This window comes from Dromiciops gliroides, chromosome 6, assembly GCF_019393635.1.
Source record: "Dromiciops gliroides isolate mDroGli1 chromosome 6, mDroGli1.pri, whole genome shotgun sequence".
Taxonomy (NCBI): Eukaryota; Metazoa; Chordata; class Mammalia; order Microbiotheria; family Microbiotheriidae; genus Dromiciops; species Dromiciops gliroides.
In genome coordinates this window covers 237,062,510-237,081,144 of record NC_057866.1, presented here as the reverse complement: position 1 = coordinate 237,081,144, position 18,635 = coordinate 237,062,510, and the positions used below count along the sequence as shown (strand labels likewise).

At 37.0% G+C, this 18,635-nt stretch overlaps 1 protein-coding gene across 2 annotated transcripts in view; it reads right to left on the bottom strand.

The window, feature by feature from the left end:
• GRID2 (glutamate ionotropic receptor delta type subunit 2) overlaps positions 1 to 18,635 on the bottom strand; it is a 1,875,262-nt gene that overhangs the window by 278,894 nt on the left and 1,577,733 nt on the right. For both annotated transcript variants that reach the window (XM_043971982.1, XM_043971983.1), the window contains one exon: positions 11,415 to 11,610. In XM_043971982.1, the coding sequence (XP_043827917.1) occupies positions 11,415 to 11,610 (196 nt within the window). The remainder of the gene's footprint in view (positions 1 to 11,414; positions 11,611 to 18,635) is intronic.

The window sequence follows — 18,635 nt, the reverse complement described above, 5'->3', positions numbered from 1 at the left end:
TGCCAAGTCAGGCACAAGACATTTCTGAAAACTCTACTCTGGTAAATAGTATACTCTATGAAAAAATCTTTGAACCTTGCCCCCTTAAAAATTTCTCCATTATACACTTAAACACAGATGTAAAGAGAGTTTAGAATTAGGGGGGACACAATCGATTATTTATAGTACTGCTATTTGGGGCCACATATAATTGTTTTCATGATATTTGTAATCAGCTAACTTAAGAAGACCTAGAGAGAGCAGCTAGGTGGCACAGTGGATAATTCACTGGTCCTGGATTCAGGAAGACCTGAGTTCAAATGCAGCCTCAGACACTTGATGCTTACTAGCTGTGTGACCTTGGGCAAGTCACTTAACCCTCATTGCCCTGCAAAACCAAAACAAAACAAAACAAAAAATATAGAAAAAGAATAAAAAAGCCTTAAAAGGGTGATTTATTCAAAGTTGTTATTTGATCTTTCAGTCAAAGTGCTACTTGTTTTTATATGTTATAGACAGAAACATAGTAATTCAAGGCAGTGCTATTTGGTGGCTTAACTCCTAGAGACAACAAAAACGAGACAGTTATTTCATGAAACTATCACAGCAAGGCTAGATTTAAGTAAGCAAACAAACAATTAAATTGCTGTGGAAGGTTGTGAATGACTAGAGAGTCCTTTTAAAATTGAAAGCTGTTTCTGAGAGGTTCTGTAGGGTACAGGGGTGAAGGAAGGAGATGAGCCTGCTTCAATAGCCAAGGGTTTGCTTTCTGAGGAGAGGTAGACTCAATTTTTGTTTGTTCATTCTGTTTTGTTTTTGTTTTTGTTTTTGTTTTTTTTGTGAGGCAGTTAGGGTTAAGTGAGTTGCCCAGGGTCACACAACTAGTAAGTGTCATGTCTGAGGCCGGATTTGAACTGAGGTCCTCCTGACTCCAGGGCCAGTGCTTTATCCACTGTGTCACTTAGCTGCCCCTCAATTTTGTTTTAAAAGCAAGTAATTTCCAAAAGATCTTTACAGGGTGCAATGTAGAAAAAGCCCTCCCTCTGACCCCAGTCCTACATCTTTTCAATTTGAGGGAAGTCTTATGAATGTCTTAGCTGAGAACACAGAGGAATCTGTGATGTGAATTCTTATAATTCTATAATCATAGGAACATTTCTGATCACTTTAAACCAATGGCGTTATACAGACACTAGCCAGAGGCACAGATCTTAATATCCAAAAGAGACTTTATACACTCTCTTCAGGAGTTCATTGTAATTTTTTTCCCTTTTCAGTTCCATTGATTTCAACCTCATTAAGCTAGGCAAAAATCCCTTCAGTCTCTTTCAAAGGCATTTCTTCCAGTTAGTTGGAAATTTGATCTTTCTTTATGGGGTTATTATGTAGCTTTGATACTTGGTCTTTATCTTGACATTGTTAAATAATGTTATATACAATTATAAATCTTTTCCTCTTCCTCTTCCTCCTCTCTCTCTTCTCTCACTATTTCTATGTGCCAATAATTAACTAGGCAAATTGCTTAGGATCATAGGTTCAGGGCTAAAAAGGACTTTGGACGTAACTGAGTCTAACCTTCTTTTCTTACAGATAAAGACATTGAGGTTCAGAGAGGTTAAACTACTTGCTCAGGATCACACAGAAAGTATCTGGGTCAGATTGCAACTCATGTCTTCCTGACCCCAAGCATTCACTCTAGGCCTCAGTTTTCTTTTCAATTGAAAAGAAACATGAGAGGTCAGCTAGATGGAGCAGTGGATAAAGCACCGGCCATGGATTCAGGAGGACCTAAGTTCAAATCCGACCTCAGACACTTGACAATTAATAGCTGTGGGCAAGTCACTCAACCCTCACTGCACCACCAAAAAAAAAGAAGGAAAGTAAAGGGAAGGGAAGGAAGGAAGGAAGGAAGAAAAAAAGAAAGGAAGGAAGAAAGATACACATATACAAACACACACACATACATGTACACATATGCATATATGAGTGCATTTATATGTACATACATGTATATATACATGTACATGTGTTTTTTAAAAAAAACACTGTTAAAATGGTTCTTTTGAATCTTAGTGTTAGAATCTCTCTTTTAACACACACTTCGATTTGACAGGAGTGACCTTGATTCTAACTTAGACCTTAGGCCTGATGAAGTAAATGGATTTTCAGTAGTAGGCCACAGGCTGGTTAGAATGTTCCAAATGAACAGCCAGAGCCAGAATGAGGCATAGGTTATCAAATCCCGGGAATGATGAACCCTAGAGTCCATTCTTTATTTACAAAGCTCTAACTTCTGGGAACTTGGTCTAAAAATAAATACATCTTTCAAAGTTTGAATTCACTTAAATCTCCAGTGTTTTACCATATACTTAGGTTTGAGACATCATGGCTAAACTTTCAATTTTGTTAAATTGAAAACATTTATGGTTATTATACTAGTTCCTATGACAACTCAAAAGAATTATGTGACCCAGACCTTATTTTGGAAGATTTGCAAAGGTAATATAACACACATGAAATAAATACATAATGACAGAAGAAAGGATATAATAAAATATGAAATTAAATCTCAAAAATTTATGGCACAATGAGTATTACAACAGCCTAGAAGAAAAAAAATTAACAGGAATTATCATGGAATGTTTATGAAGGAAATGAGTGTTGAAGTGACAAGAAAGGGTTATTACCAAATGTTTCCAAGTGGAATTAGGTATGCCCATGGATCCTGTATTAGTTATCTACATCAAGTGAAAATGATTATAAAGTATGGTATGTTAAGACTTCATTTATTGACATTCAGTTAGAAAACTTTTGTCTTTAAAAATTGCATGATGTTGATCTTAAAATCAATAAACTCTGGTCTAGAGAACTTAGAAAAATGTAATCATTGGAAAAGAAACAAATTTCTGAGGCCACAGGAATAAAGAAGGATGAAACCTTTTCACACATTCAATGTTCTCTCCAAACTATTATATTCTTTCTCTAGATGATATTTTCTTAATTTGTAAAACTATCTTCAAGTACAGCTTCCCATCCTTCATTAAATAGCATAAATGAAGAATTATTTATCTTTGAGGACTTATGTGAAGCATAGAGTCAGATGCAAAGATGAGGTGAAAGTTCCATAAGGTAGAGCAGCTATGTGGCTCAGTGGATAAAGCACCAGCCCTGGATTCAGGAGGACCTGAGTTCAAATCTGGCCTTACTAACTGTGTGAGCCTGGGCAAGTCACTTAACCCTCATTGCCTCCCACCCAAAAGAAAGTAACATAAGGTGAATACTCAGCATCTTCCTTCAGGGAGGAGCAGATAGGTGGCATAGTGGATAGAGGGACTTGCCTACAAGTCAGGAAAACCCAAGTTCTAGTCTCAGATACTTGCTAGCTGTGTGACTCTGGACAAGTCACTTAACCCCATTTGTCTCAGTTTCCTCATCTGTAAAATGAACTGGAGAAGAAAATGGCAAACCACTCCAGTATCTCTGCCAAGAAAACCCCCAAAATGGGGTCAGAGAGAGTCAGAGTGAAACACCACCACCACCACCTTCAGGGAATTTTTAACCTATAAGTAGGAGCAGAATTATAGGATCACAGATTTAAAAGAGAGATCATTTAGTCTGTACGCTCCATTTTACAGATGAGGAAAATGAGGCAGGATTCTAACTAGACTCGTATGACATCAAAGTCAACATTGATCACTGCCATGCTTCTCCTAGGGGAAACTAAATTAACCTTAGACACAAATACTTCAACTTGAAAAGTCCATGATTTCTTTAGCACGTGTGCTTTATCCTCGGTAGATTCTTTTCATAGAGGCATTCCAACCAAAATGGTTCATTACCTTGTAGAGAATTTTCTGGTGCTGAGCATATCCAAACTGAAGTATACCAGTTCTGGGAACAGCAGACATGACATCCATTTCTGGGACGGTACAGAAAGCCTTTCCAGCTTGGTAGGACCTGCCTGAGCTTTCATGATAATGCTACCTACCATACTTGAAATGAACCATAAAGAAGCATGATGCCTTCAAGAACATACTTCCAGAACAGGATGGTGAAGGTCCTAAGACTTGTCAAACCTACAGAATAGTAATGATTTTGGATAGAGAGGAAATGATACAACTATAACAAAACCTAGAAAGTATTTGCATATTTCAAAATTCTATGCAAAAGTCCATTTTTCCTCAGAAAGTGAATAAATGTCCGATACAGAATTTGAACTTAGGTCTTCCTGACTCTAAGTCCAGTGCCACTGAGCTACTTCAGAGGTCTTCTCAGAATGCAAGAGCAAAAGGCCTACACACTGGCTACCTGATCCAGGAAAACCTTGATCTCTACTAACCTTCTATGCCTGTCTCAACAGTGGCATGGAAAAATATAGTTGCACAAATTTAAAATGAAAAGAGGCTGACAAAATCCCCAGTGATGAAATAGAATGAGCTGCTGTCTGCGATTTCCCTGAGAATGAGAATAATGATATCTTGAATCTGAAAAGCATAAAAAATCAACCAATCAATCTGCTTGACTGTGCAATAGAAGAACACCAAAATTCGTTTTTAAAAACAAATTTGCTATACAGGTTAAATATTTTGCACATAGAGTTCAATAGGTGAAGTACCAAATATTGTACAGTTCTGACAATCGTGATTTTAAGCAAGAACTCTGTAGCACATACAGCTCACAAAAAATGTAATAAAAAACCAATGGCTTCTGGAACACTGGACAAAGATTCACTGAAGAAAGGAACTGGTGTCAAGGACACAGGACACAAAGGAGCAAAAAGGGCATAAATGAACTAGATGTTTTTCAGAATGGGAACAGAACCGAACAACGCTAAAACTCACACAATATTTAGTGGATTAACCAAGGTATGAAACAGTTTAAGCTTCAGCTTGGACTCTTCAATGAATTTTAAGGGATTTATGTGTTATTAGAATAAATATCTCCCTCTGCCACCAAATGGTGCCACATGATTCATAATCCAACTATAGGGTTTTGGTGTGTACCTCAACTCACAAGCTAGGAAATTCAGAAGTAGACAACCTAGGTTTAATATACTCAACTAGGCTGAGGGAGGGACAGTAGGAAGCACGTAGCAGGAAAAATCAACCCACTGTCATCACCATTTCGACAACCACTTTTACTCAGATCTTGAAGAGACAGCCTGGGACTTTGAATACAAGAACCTTGGAAATAGTAATGCTTTCAGCCCAGTGCCCTCAGCCATCATTCTGGGAAGTGTCTGGCTCCTTCAGGTGCTATGGTCATGGATACTGAGGATTCAGGACAGAAAATTCTGGCCACCAAAGTCCTTGGCAATGCCAAATGGTTCAATGTTAGAAAATGATGATAGCATCAGTGGAAATGACATTAAAGAGGATGCATCATCATCTGCTTTGCCACTCACACCGAGGACTATGGGACCTTTCCATCTAACTTGTGCCTGAAACCTTCCATATGAGTTATCACTCCCATTAGAATATAAATCCCTTAAGGGCAGTGACTGTCTTATTTTTCTATTTATATTATCCCAGGTACTTAGCACAATGCTTTGCATGTATTAGCCATGTATAAAATCCTTTTTTTCATTCATTCATTTTGTTCTCCAAAGGGCCTTTTTAGTATTTTATTTAGTTTTGTAAATAGATCCATTTGATAGTTTGAGTAGTATAACAACAACTATAAATTAATTAGCTCAAAACCTTTCCATACCTAATTCTTTTGTCCATGTTCTCCCACACTCTCTCCAGGTATTTCACCATTTGGTGCATAAGTGCACAGCACTTGGACAGTCAGTCTCTTATCACCCTCACCTTATTACCGACAGCTACTTTTCTATCTGCCATGCTTGTACAGATGCATGTAGCAGCAGGTAATTTCCACGGGCTGTCCACCAAAATACATATAATAATCTTTTCATTTCCCCCCTGCAGACATGGGGAATCTGTTGATTTCTATGGTTGCTTCAAATACTTGACCTGCCTTATGAGTTAGTTTTTGCTTGTGGTGTGTGGTATAACTTATGTTCGATAAAACCTGTATTTTGATTTTAAGCTTCCAAGGATTTATTGCAAACAATGCTGACAAAAAAAATCAAAATCAAAACAAACAATATAAAATACAAACCCCAGAGATTCTAAAAATTTAGAATGTTAAGTGCTTTATTTAGAATGTTTAAAATTAGTTATTATAGAATTATTTATTATTTATTTAGAATACTAAGTACAAAGGAGACATCCTTCGCACTCTTCTCTGTCTGACTGGTACAAGTCCTTGTTTTTCACTTTTGTGTTGATTTCTGTAGACCTATAGCCTTTACCCTTAAGAGAGCAGAAACAGTGCCAGGTAGGTCTAAGTTCTTCAACTACAGGCTGCTGATGTCAAAGTGAAACATATACCATTTGAAAAAACCATTTGGCACAAGAACAAATAAAGCATCTATACTACTACGCTCAATCTAGCTTTCTGACAGTTCCAGCATAGAGCCACTGATTGCAATTATTTACTTTTGTTTTTCTCCAGTCATAGTCAAATCCTCCCTTTTCCTAAAAGATACTTCCCTCCAATTTTTCTTAGCTAAGTGGTACTAGCTGACCTAGAAGGGTCCTTGTTTTAGTAAAGCATACCCATCCTCTGTTACTAATGTAGATAAATTTTACCATCTTTCACAATGCCTAGTGACCTTTTATAGTTCTAAGGGGGAGTTTGTGGTCTCTAAAGCAAAGATAGTTGTTGGTGATTTTTCTGGGAGTAAAACTGATGCTGCCTCTTTTTAAGTGAACTAGGTATGATTTGTTTTTAGTGCCTTTTTCTTTTATTCAGACCCTTCCTTCCTTCCTTCCTTCCTTCCTTCCTTCCTTCCTTCCTTCCTTCCTTCCTTCCTTCCTTCCTTCCTTCCTTCCTTCCTTCCTTCCCTCCCTCCTTCCTTTCTTTCCTTCTTTATTCCTTCCTTTCCTCCCTCCCCATCCCTTCCTCCTTTCCTTCCTTCCTCCTTTCCTTCCTTCCTTTTTTCCTTTTTTCCTTTTTTCCTTCCTTCCTTCCTTCCTTCCTTCCTTCCTTCCTTCCTTCCTTCCTTCCTTCCTTCCTTCCTTCCTTCCTTCCTTCCTTCCTTCCTTCCTTCCTTCCTTCCTTCTTCCTTCCTTCCTTCTTTCCTTCCTTCTTGTCTGTCTTTGGGTTCTCAAAGGAAATAACAGCTGACTGCAAACTCTGGCAGACCTAAATAGCTGAAAAGGCTCCACATATAAGTTTTAAAGAGCTTACTCATCATCAAATATAATTTTTTTTTTAGTTACAGTAACTCATGAATTCTTTGAAAGTCCTATCTGTTAGAACTTGCCAGATGTGGGAAGCTGCTGCATTTCATTTTGGCCACATCCTAGAGTTGGCATCTGTCTCCAGAAAGAAGTTAAAAAAATATCTTCTTGCCTGAGGTAAGTGAATTACCATTCAGAGCTTCTCATGGGTAGTGGCTTTCATCTATTCACCTTACTTCTTACATCAAACTATGTCCCCAGCCTTTTGTTCATTTGTTTTGCCTCATCTGTGTTTCCCTGGCTCTTGAGTATCTGCCCAGGCTTTTACTACTTTGCCGTGCTTTGTCTTTTAGCATCTGTGTCCTCTTGGCTCCTGACTACTTGGCTTTAATTTGGTGATTTATCCTGGCCTATGGTTTCTGTCTTCCTAAGAAGCCAAACTTAGCCTGGTGTTCACTATACTTGATCTTCTTACTTTATATCTGTGACTTACAATTATTGCCTTTGGGACTCAGAACTGATACCAAGTATTTGTTTTACAGAATAATCGATGATATATTCTGTTTTGCAGTTCAAGGGAACTACATAAGAAAGATCTTGGGGCATTTGGGGATAAGATAAGGAATGAGAAGTTCAGGACATTGCAGGTCATTGTGTCCAATTCAGCTAAGGGCTTTATGTTTGATAAAGAACTCTTTCCACTAATGAGCAGATATTTATTAACCATAAAAATGCCTTTTTAGCCAATGGAATAATCTTTTGAGGCACTGCAAGTGATGGTTTTATCTGCCATCTGGCAGCCTCTTGCTGCTCTCCTTGCTCTCTTACCTCCAAGTCACTCTCCCCTCAGTGGCTATTCATGACAACACCTACTTCTTGCAAAGAGGTTATATGGAATTATACATCCTAGACAATTTCATTTATGCTGCTTTAAAAATGGCAAAATCCATGTAGGATTCCTTCAGAGGCAGTTGGTGGCTGGGACTGGAGTCAGGAAGACCTGAGCTCAAATCTAGTCTCAGACATTTACTAGCTTTCTGACCCTGGGATCTGCATGAATTGTTGCCTCAATTTCATCAACTATAAAATGGATATAAATACAGAACTTATGTTTCACAGTTGTTGTGATGATCAAATGAGATAATATTTGTAAAAATCACCTAGCATTTTGCCCCCTACTCTTTAAGTAGTAGTTTTCTCCAGGATAGATGAAGGCAAACAACATAGTGAAAGGGCCATTAAACATTCTACAAAAAAGTGGTTAAAAGAATGGACTATGTTTAAGCTGGACAAGAAGACAGCAAAAGGAAACATGATAATTCTTTTTAAGCATTTAAAGGGCTGCCACATCAAGTTGCTTATGTAGTTCCAAAAAACAGGACTAAGACCAAACAGTCAGATTTTGGCCCAACATCAGAAAGAATGAACAAAGTTCTCCAAAAATGGAATAAGCTGCCCTGGGAGATCATGAATATCCTTCTCTGGAGGTGTCTAAGCAGAATTTGGATATGCATATGGTAGAAATGCCTCAGGAGAGGTCCCTTTCTGGAAAATTCTTTGTCTGTAAACAATTAGAAATTAAAAAAATACCACTCTGCCAGAAGAACATGTGAAAAACTGGTTATTTTTCTCCAAGAAAGGACACTCAACAATACATAGCTATGTTTGATGTTCTCTGATCTAAGATCCCTACCTCAGACCCAGTACACTTTGACAGAGATAGTAGATTTTTTTTTTTTTACTAAAAAGAAACTTTCCAGATGCACATGAACTTTGTGGGCTGAGTCAAAATATATTTTATAATTAATTCCCTTTAAACATTCGTTTATTTTAAAATTTTGAGATCCAGATTCTTTCCCTCCTTCCTACCCCTCTGCCATGCATTGAGAAGGCAAACAATTTATCAATCATACATGTGCAACTATGCAAACATATTTCCATATTAGGCATATCACAAAACAAAGCAAAAAAAACATAGCAAGTGAGAACATTATACTTCATTTTGCACTCAGAATTCATCAGTTTTCTCTTGAGGTAGATACCACTTTTTTCATCAGTATTTTGTTTCTATTTTACAAACATGTTAATTTTATTTTTATCATTTTATTGCATCACCCTCATTTTTCTCCCAAGTTTTTTTTATCCACCACTCTTATCTCTTTTTTAAAAAAACTCTTCAAGGAATTACTGTTGGGCTTGTGTCCAATTAACATTTTTCTTTTAGGCTTTAGTTGTAGCTATTCTCACATCCTTGTCTTCTCAGTTTATGTCTTGGTGTTCTCTGCTACCTTAGGAGCTATTTATAATCAAGTTCTTTTCTTTTTTTCCCATTTTCACAACTTATTTCTTCATTTGAAACTTTATGTTAAACTTAACCTCTGCTCACCTGAGGTTGGGTGGGTACTATGCAAAGCTTCAGGCTATTTTGTGCTGCTGTTTTCAGAGCTAGTTCTGGGTGCCTGTAACTTTTGGGTGGTCCCAAGTTGGTGTAATTCTGGGAGAAGTATGTTCACCACTATATTGATCTATGCTCTGATCTTTACCCAGGAAGTTCACCTGCTTCCCTGAAGCTGTACTCCTTTCAGCCCTGGAATTGTAAACAGGTTGCCAGCAATTTTGGGACCAATCATGTGTTCTCCTCTCTGACCTGGAACTGTGACCCCAAACTACTTATGGGCAATAGAATTATCAATCTGTGTCAGTTGCATCCATTGCAAAGGGTCCCTTGTAATCCATTTCTGACCAACTGTCTGACCCCCCTCACAATCTCTGTGCAGAAAGCCCCTGAAGATGCTGCTGCTGCCATTGAAGTGGCCTCAAAAGCCCACTTGCCATATTCCTACCATGCTGTGGTCCTTTATTTACCCCAGTGTTACAGACCTCTCCTGCGACCTCTAAAGTCATTTTAGCCTATATAAATGTCTCTTTCTGACCTTTTATTGGCTCTGCCTGTGCAAAATTTAATTTGAAGCTTTATTTTAAAGGTGTTTGGAGGGGAATATGGGGAATTTCAGCTGAATCCCAACCTGTGGTATCTTCTATCAGGATTTCACAAAGACATCCTTCATTTCTTTTTCTTGAAAATGTTGGGGATAAAGTAATCAAAACTAGCAGTCATTTTTATTACTTAAGTTCATAAACATTCCCTGTCAAATTGTCAGACCACCAAGAAACAGAAAAAAGTTCCATGTTCCAGTTCAGTTGATTGAATCTTTGATTCTCAATCATGCAGTAAGTACTCTCACCATTATCAGTGAATTTTCTCACATTGTTTCCAAGAGTCCTCCCTCTCCTTCTTCCCTTGTTTAATTTTTGCCTTTATTAAAGATTCAACTTTAATGCAACTTTTCCCCCTGATCCTGTTAGCCTGTAATGAAATCCCTCACTTGGACATTAAGTTATCCTTTGACTTCCATGCTTTTATTGTAAGCTATAAAGTATACAGTAGAATGTGAGCTCATTGAAGCCAGGTACAGCTTTTCATTTTTGTCTTTGCCTTGTCCCTCTCACATAGTAGGTACTTAATGAATTTCTTGAATTAAGTACTCTTCTTCTTGAGAGCTCCACAAGCTGTGTCTCTCATTCCTAGCATCATGACTTACACACAGTAGGAAGCTAATAATTTTTAACAGCTGACTAAATGAAAGAATGCCACTTAAGTCATATTTTTAAAAATGTACACAGAGATACCTCACTGTATATGTATACAGTGGAACTGTATATGTATACACTTGGGAACCCCAAGTGAGTATGTTTTGACAAGATGAACTAGTCTCATAATCACAAAGCAACAAGAAAATATTAAAAACAATCGTAGAGAACAAATTGTGCTTCATTATTAAGGTGGTACTGTAGTGTTTTTATGGTTTGGGATCTGATGAAAAACCTTTTTATCCTTACTTTTTGACCCTTTTCTAAAAAATTTCAAATTGCTAAGAGGATTTGTACCTTAAAAATTAATTGAAAAGTAACCATTAGGGATATATATAAATAAAAGACTTTTCCATTCCTTGCCCTGGTACAGTGAATCTATTTAAATCTAAGGCAGAATATAGAGCTAAAATGTAGAACTCACAGAAAGAAAAAACAAGCTCTAAAAAACCCAATTCCATCCCAAACAATTCCAACACAGGGTAGGGGTGGGAGGAATCAGTGCTTATTTTCACTAAAAACCATGGCCAGTACCTTTTGAATTCCTGCTGGAGACTCCAACACATTGTTTTCTGATCCATTACTTCGGTTGATCATTCGCCACATTTGGGAATACATGCTATCCCTCTCGAAAGGATTCATCCCCTTCATTCGAACATGCTCATAGACTGCAGAGTCCAAGACAGTGCCATAAGGAATATCAGTTTGTCTCGAAAGATCCTGGAGAGACCTTCATTGTTGGGAGAGAAGAGACATGGAACAAATGAGACCATGTTTGCAAGCCAGCCAAAATAGAGGGCTGTAGGCAAGCTTATGCAATGTATGTGAAGACAATTGTCAAGGTCCTTGGTTTGTTTGTTTAATTTTGAAGAAAAAAAAAAGAAATGGCTTTTACACATGAGAACTGCTTTTCCATTTGTAAAGAACGGTATAGGCAATGATTTTAACCAATAATCACTTTCTCAGAAGAGAAAGTTTTCTGGTTTCCACAACAAACTAAATTAAATTAGATGGCAGCTAGGTAATAGCTTGAAGCAATTTATCCTTCTGCTGTATTTTACCGGAGAGTGGGCAGAAAGGTTAAAGTTTAAAAAATATTCTTTCAATATTGCTGCAAAATACTATATGCAGGCCTCAGTTGGGATGATGAAGTTAATCCAGTAGAGTATTTTTGCTATTTTGTTTCATATAAACAACATCTTTTCAGCTGAAGTGTATACTTATTTCATCAAGAGCTCAAAATCGTGCTCTGGGGAAACATGGTAATATAATTTTCAGTCAACTGGTGCCTTTTGTTCTATTTATTTATGACCTCTACATAGTTTCTATGTTATATTTGCTCTAGTAATTTTTTAAAGGCTACCTACTCCATATGTACTTGTTACAGGTGTACAAAAGGAAGTAAATGCTTAGTTTTCTTGCTCTTAGAATTTAGTATAACAACACTTTGGAATAAATCATTGTGTAGCAGATGTGTACTACTTATCTCAATTTACCTAACTTAGTATACTAAGTTATAATCAGGCAGTCAATCCACACCAAGCCCTAAGCTAAGTACTGGTGATACAGAGAAAAAAAAATTAACCAATTATTCATTGGATTGTTTAAGGTTTCTGAAAAATTATTATTCTTTGATTAACTATGAGAACAAATTCAAACTTTGCTAATACTGGTTAGTGATCTTTAAAGAATTCAGCTGTAATAGCTGACTTGTGCTTAAATGTAAGTATTAGGTAACCAGTGTTAAGTTGGCATGCTACAAACCCTTTATATTCTCTGGGTATGAAAACATGGCACTGTGAAACTGTTTACCATGCTTTAAAATACAGTAATTTCCTCAAGGCACAAATGAAGTTCATCTGGTAAGTATTCCTAAAATTCTTCCTTGGAAATTTTAGATTCATGTGATTAGTGATTTCATGAGGGTTTTATTCCTTGCACTGGAATATGAACAGAGGGGGAGGGAATAATCTTATGGGTCACAAGTCATTATCATGGACAGTAATTGTTTTGATATATGTTTGGCAAATTTCAGAAACTTTCCTAAAACTTTGTTTTAGGAAAATATTCTTGGGAAGCCTGGTTTCCTTCTTCCCTCCCAGTAAAATAACCTATGCCTTTTAGGGCTCCATGTAGCTAAACAAATTCACCTCTAATGATTGTTGTTGTTAAGTTGTTTCGATCATGTCCAACTCTTTGTGACTCCATTTGGGTTTTTCTTGGAGTAGTTTGCCATTTTTTTTTTCCAGCTCATTTTACAATGAGGAAACAGAGACAAACAGGTTAAATGACTTGCCCAGGGTCACATAGCTAGTGAGTGTCTGAGACCAGATTTGAACTCAGGAAGATGAGTCTTGCTGACTTTAGGCCTGGTACTCTTTCCACTGTGCAATGAATCTTCCTAATTCCAAGTCTAGTACTCTATGCATAATAATTTCTGAAATGCAATGATAGTGGCATAACTGCCACCTAAACTGTTGACCATCTTTTAAAATATAGGCATTTCCCCAAGTAAAAAATGATCCCTATGCAATGAAATTCTTCTGGTTAATACTCCTGACCTCTTGGAATTTCTAGATGGAAATGACTTGTGTCTTCCTGACAGTCTTATCCCTTACAGTCACTGGGAAATGCAAACAGGGGAGGGAATTCTTTTACTGGCTACCAGTCTTCATGATTTGAGGGAAAATGAGTTTCTAGATACATTCTCTAGCTTTGAAGCTATTGACACTTCATATAAATAATGGAAACCAAAAAGAACTAATAAAATAAGCTAGTCTTGGCTGGGCTACAAATCCATACCCTTCTGTTAGGGCAGGTGTTCCTCAGATAAGCCATAATTATCCTTTGTTATGTTACTTCAATAAGAATTATGTTTCCAAAGAACAATTTATTGCCAATTCACTATGTAGAGTGGTAAACTAGCACATATCAAATATTAACATTTTAACCCATTCCTTACTGTTGGGAGGATAATTTAAAGTAGAAAAGAAGAACCATTACATTGTAGAAATAATTCAAGGGCCATATACAGATATCCAGGAATGGTTATGCTGGAATCGGACACATCAGGGTTGGAAGAAGCCATGGTGGGGTAAATTAGGATCTCTTCCGGTGTAAGAGTGGCAGTTTGCTGCCTAGACATTATTCATAAATTAACAAGCTTCATAATAACTATCCAGAAGGCTTTCATTTGGTGAAGTTAATATCACGGGTTGGGGGAAGGGTAGATTTTAAAGATGTTTATTTATAAATGTATTCAATCATCATTTGACCTAAATTGTATGTTAACAAAATTTGAGAGGCAGCTAGGTGGCACAATGGATAAAGTACCATTCCTGGATTTAGAAGGACCTGAGTTCAAATCTGGCCTCAGAAACTTAATACTAGCTGTGTGACCCTGGGCAAGTCGCTTAACCCTCATTGCCCTGCCAAAACAAAACAACAAAAGCAAAATTTGAATATGATGTTACCTTTTTCTTATCTTTTTATTGTTTCCCACAAATCTGACATCTGAATATTGATGTCTGAATCAATATTCTGGGAAATACCTGTTATCATATCAAACTTTATGGCTTTAAGGGTAGGAACACAAGGTTGCATCGTTGCTAAAGGGTTCACATCCTCATAAAGATAATGTCAGAAATGCTAAAGCACAGGATCAGAGAAGTTCAGAGTTCGATGGGACCTTAGAGAACGTCTTATTCAAGTTGACCTGAACAAGAATTCTTTCTACATCAGTCCTAAGAATTCTCAATCTATTTCCCCCAAAAACCTTGATGGAGGGGAAACCCATTACCTCTCAAGCCAATCCATTCAACTTTTGGCCCACTGTTAAGAAGTTGTTCTTTACAAATTTAACAATCCTGTAAGAATGTTATCAGATTTGCTATAAGTGTGAATTTTATCAGGAATGAGCTGAAGCTAAGGATTAAAAAAATGGTTAGTTATGTTTAAGCCATTTTGGAGGGCAAAAAGGGAGGATCCAGAAGGGTATGATCATTGCCTAGGATGAGGGAAATGTTGATAACTGATGATGGAGAGAAGGCAGATCTAATTAACTTTTACTTAGTTCTGTTTTCTCCTCCTAGGAAAATGATCTTTAGACTGGAAAGAACAGAATAAAAATGGCTAATATTTGATCCTCAAGACAATTAAGGAAAACAGTATGAGAGTATGTAACTGCCCTAAGAGTAAAATGGATCTAGTCTATGTGAACTGCATACTAGAGGACTGAAAGAACTGGCAGATGTGTTTGCTGAGTCACTGTCAGGAATAATTGAAAGATCATACACAATGAGACTGGAGGGAGACTTGAAGAAGAACAAATATGCAAATTAAAAAAATACAATAATAGAGGGGAAGAGAATAAAGTCACAAACTATAGGCCAATGCTGTTGACTTTGATTGGTGGCAAGATTCTAAAATGACTGACTATTAAAGCAATGATAACAAACATTAAGAAAACCATGTGGTGATGCCAAAGAGCCAAGACGGCTTGATCAAGAAAAGATCATTCCAAACTAATCCTGCTTCCTTTCTTGACAGGGCTATAAGTGATACTAAAAAAGTCAAGAAATTGTTGCAGACAGAGTTTCTCTGGATGTAGCAAAGTGTTCCAGAAATGCTTATGCAATTCTTATATAAAAGCTGGAGAAGTGTTAGATAAAATGAGTTTGATAAGGAACCAGACCAAAAGAGTAGCCCTTAATATTTTTTTGTTTTTGTTTTTGCAGGGCAATGAGGGTTAAGTGACTTGCCCAGGGTCACACAGCTAGTTAAGTGTCAAGTGTCTGAGACTGGATTTGAACTCAGGTCCTCCTGAATCCAAGGGAAGTGCTTTATCCACTGCACCACCCAGCTGCCCCTAATATTAAATTGGAAGGAACCTTTCAGTGGAGTTTCCCAGAGATGTGCCAGTGGATTTATGCTAACATTTTTCATCAATAAACTGGATAAAGGCATCAACACATACTTATCAGAAATGCAGGTGACACAAAGCTAGTAGGCGTAGTGCATAGTAGAAGAACATGATTTCTGTCTTCAGCTATTGGAAGTGCTTTCATCCAGGAGATGGATTTAACTTGTTCTCTTTAAGTCTAAAGGTTTGAACCAAGAGTCATGGTGAGAATTTGTAGAGTGGCCAATTTTTGGTTAAATATAAGTAAAAGATTCTTTACCTTTAGAATTGCCCAAAAGATTATCTGCAAAAAATGGAGATCATGCTATCTGTTAGTATGTACCTCATGGGGTCATTATGGGGAGCAAATGAGATAAGGTTTTGTAAAAGTGGTTTACAAACTTTAGAACACCATTTACATGTCAGTTTATATTATTATTATAAAAGTGGAATAGATTTTCTCAGTAGGCAGGTGACCCTAGTGGATGATAACTTTTCAGGAATATTCTAGTATGTCATTAATATTGCATATCATAGTTTTCTGGGTATGTGATTCATCCCCCAGGTAGACTACCAATGAGTAGAGAAATGAAGTATTATCCTGTATTTCCATTTCCCTCAGCACCTAACAGAGCTCTACACATAGCAATTGCTTAACGTTTCTGAATAAATAAATTAACAAATGTCTTTTGAGTTCTTTTCCAACTCTGTGATTCTGAAATGTACTCTAAATAAAAATTACAGTCTGTTCAACTCATCATTTTTCTATTTTAACATACCAAAGATAGCACAGAAAGTGAGGAAACCAGAATGACCGAAGCAAAAGGAAGTTTATGCCAATAGCTTATTGTCGGAGGAGAGACAAAAGCTTTATAAACTTGAAATAGAAGATAAGTCTCATTGGTTGCAGTCTTGTTGTTATTGAGATTCTAATAAGGTTTTAGAGTCTGATCATAAGCCCCTAAAATACCTTTGCAACTCAGGTTGTAGTTTTCCCCAAAAGGCCATTTCTTTTTTTTTTTTTGAATGTAATAAACAGTTTTATTTATGGTTTTGTGTTCCAATTTTTATCCCTCCTTCCCTCCCTCCCCTCCCCATCCCTGAGGTGGTAAGCAATCAGATATGGGTTAGACATGTCTGATTATATAAAAAATTACCATATTAGTAATTTTGTACAAGAAAATTTAAATAAAAGAAAAACATGAACGAAAGTGAAAAATAGCATGCTTCAGTCTGTTCCATCAATATCAGTTCTTTCTTTGGAGGTGGATAATATGCTTCATCAATAAACAGTCCTTTGGGATTGTCTTGGATCATTGTATTGTTGAGAATAGTTGTTATTCACAGTTCTTCATCAAACAATATTGGTGTCTCTGTGCACACTGTTCTCTTTGTTCTGCTCACTTCACTATACATCAATTCATATGTCTTTCCAGCCCTTTCTGAAATCATCCTTCTTGTCATTTCTTATAGCACAATAATATTCCATCACTATCATATACCACAGTTTGTTTAGCCATTTACCAATTGATAGGCATTCCTTTGATTTCTAATTCTTACAAATGGCCATATCTGAAGGCTGATTACAAACCAATGAGAATCAAAACTGCAGTGCCATGAGTTAAATAAATATGATAGGTAAAAGGGCTGAATCAGTTATGTCTGTTCCCTTCTCTATAGCTTAGAGTCTTAACAAGCTACTCAGGGCACCAAAATGTTAAATGCCTTATATGGAGTCATTTAGTATGTGTTAGAGGGAGGACTTCAACCTAAATCTTCTTGGCTTTGAGGTCAATTCTATCCATCATGACATACTGCTTCTCTATATATCCCCAAAATAATATTTGTATATATTAGTGGGTCTATCATTCATTTTGAGAGTTTTCTCATGTCATATACTAGCTATTTGTCCCTGGTTAAGCCACTTAACCCTGTTTGACTCTGTCTGCCTCATCTGTAAAATGAGCTTTAGAAGGAAATGGCAAACCACTCTAGTATCTTTGCCAAGAAAACCCCACATGGGGTGATGAAGAGTTGGATATGGTTTAAACAATTAACAACAAAAATTGCATTTGTCAACCTCCCACCCTGCCTGAATCTTCCATTCTTCCTTTCTTTCCTATTTCTGTTGAGGGTACCACCATTCCTACAATCATCCAGGTACACAAAGAGAATCATCCTAGACTCTTTCCCATCTGCCACCTTGTGACTCCAATGATCAACTTTTGCCAATGATATTTCAGCAATATATATTGCATGCTTCCCTTCATCCTCACTCATACCTTAGCCACACTAGTTCAGGCCCTATAGTTCAGGACTATAGTCTTCCCTCCCTTCTCTAATTCATCCTCCAGATAGCTGCCAGATTAATATTCCTAAAGCACAGGTTTAAAGATGTTACTTCCCTCTTCAAGAATATTTAAAAATTCCCTTTATTTTTTATGGATAAAATACAAACCCTTTGTTTATCAATGTCTTTAACAAAGCTGCCGGTATCCCATCTTTCCAGGGTTATATTTCACATTCTTCTTCATCAATGCTAAAAATTCTTGCCAAAATGGTGCATGTTCATTTCTCCATTCCATCTACCATTTCTATCACATCACAGGCTATCCCATATGCCTGAGTTGGACCTCCTCAGCACCTCTGCATCCCTGTGATACACCCCCCCCCCCTTATCACTTCTGCCTCATGGAATCCTTGAACATCTTTCTGAACTCAGTTCAGGTGCTACTTGCTAGAACTGGTGCTCTTAACCCAGAGTCTACAGAACACAAAAAAAATCTATGGATAGCTTTCAATGGGGCTCTGAACTTGAATGGAAAAAATAGATATTTATTCCAACATAATAGGTT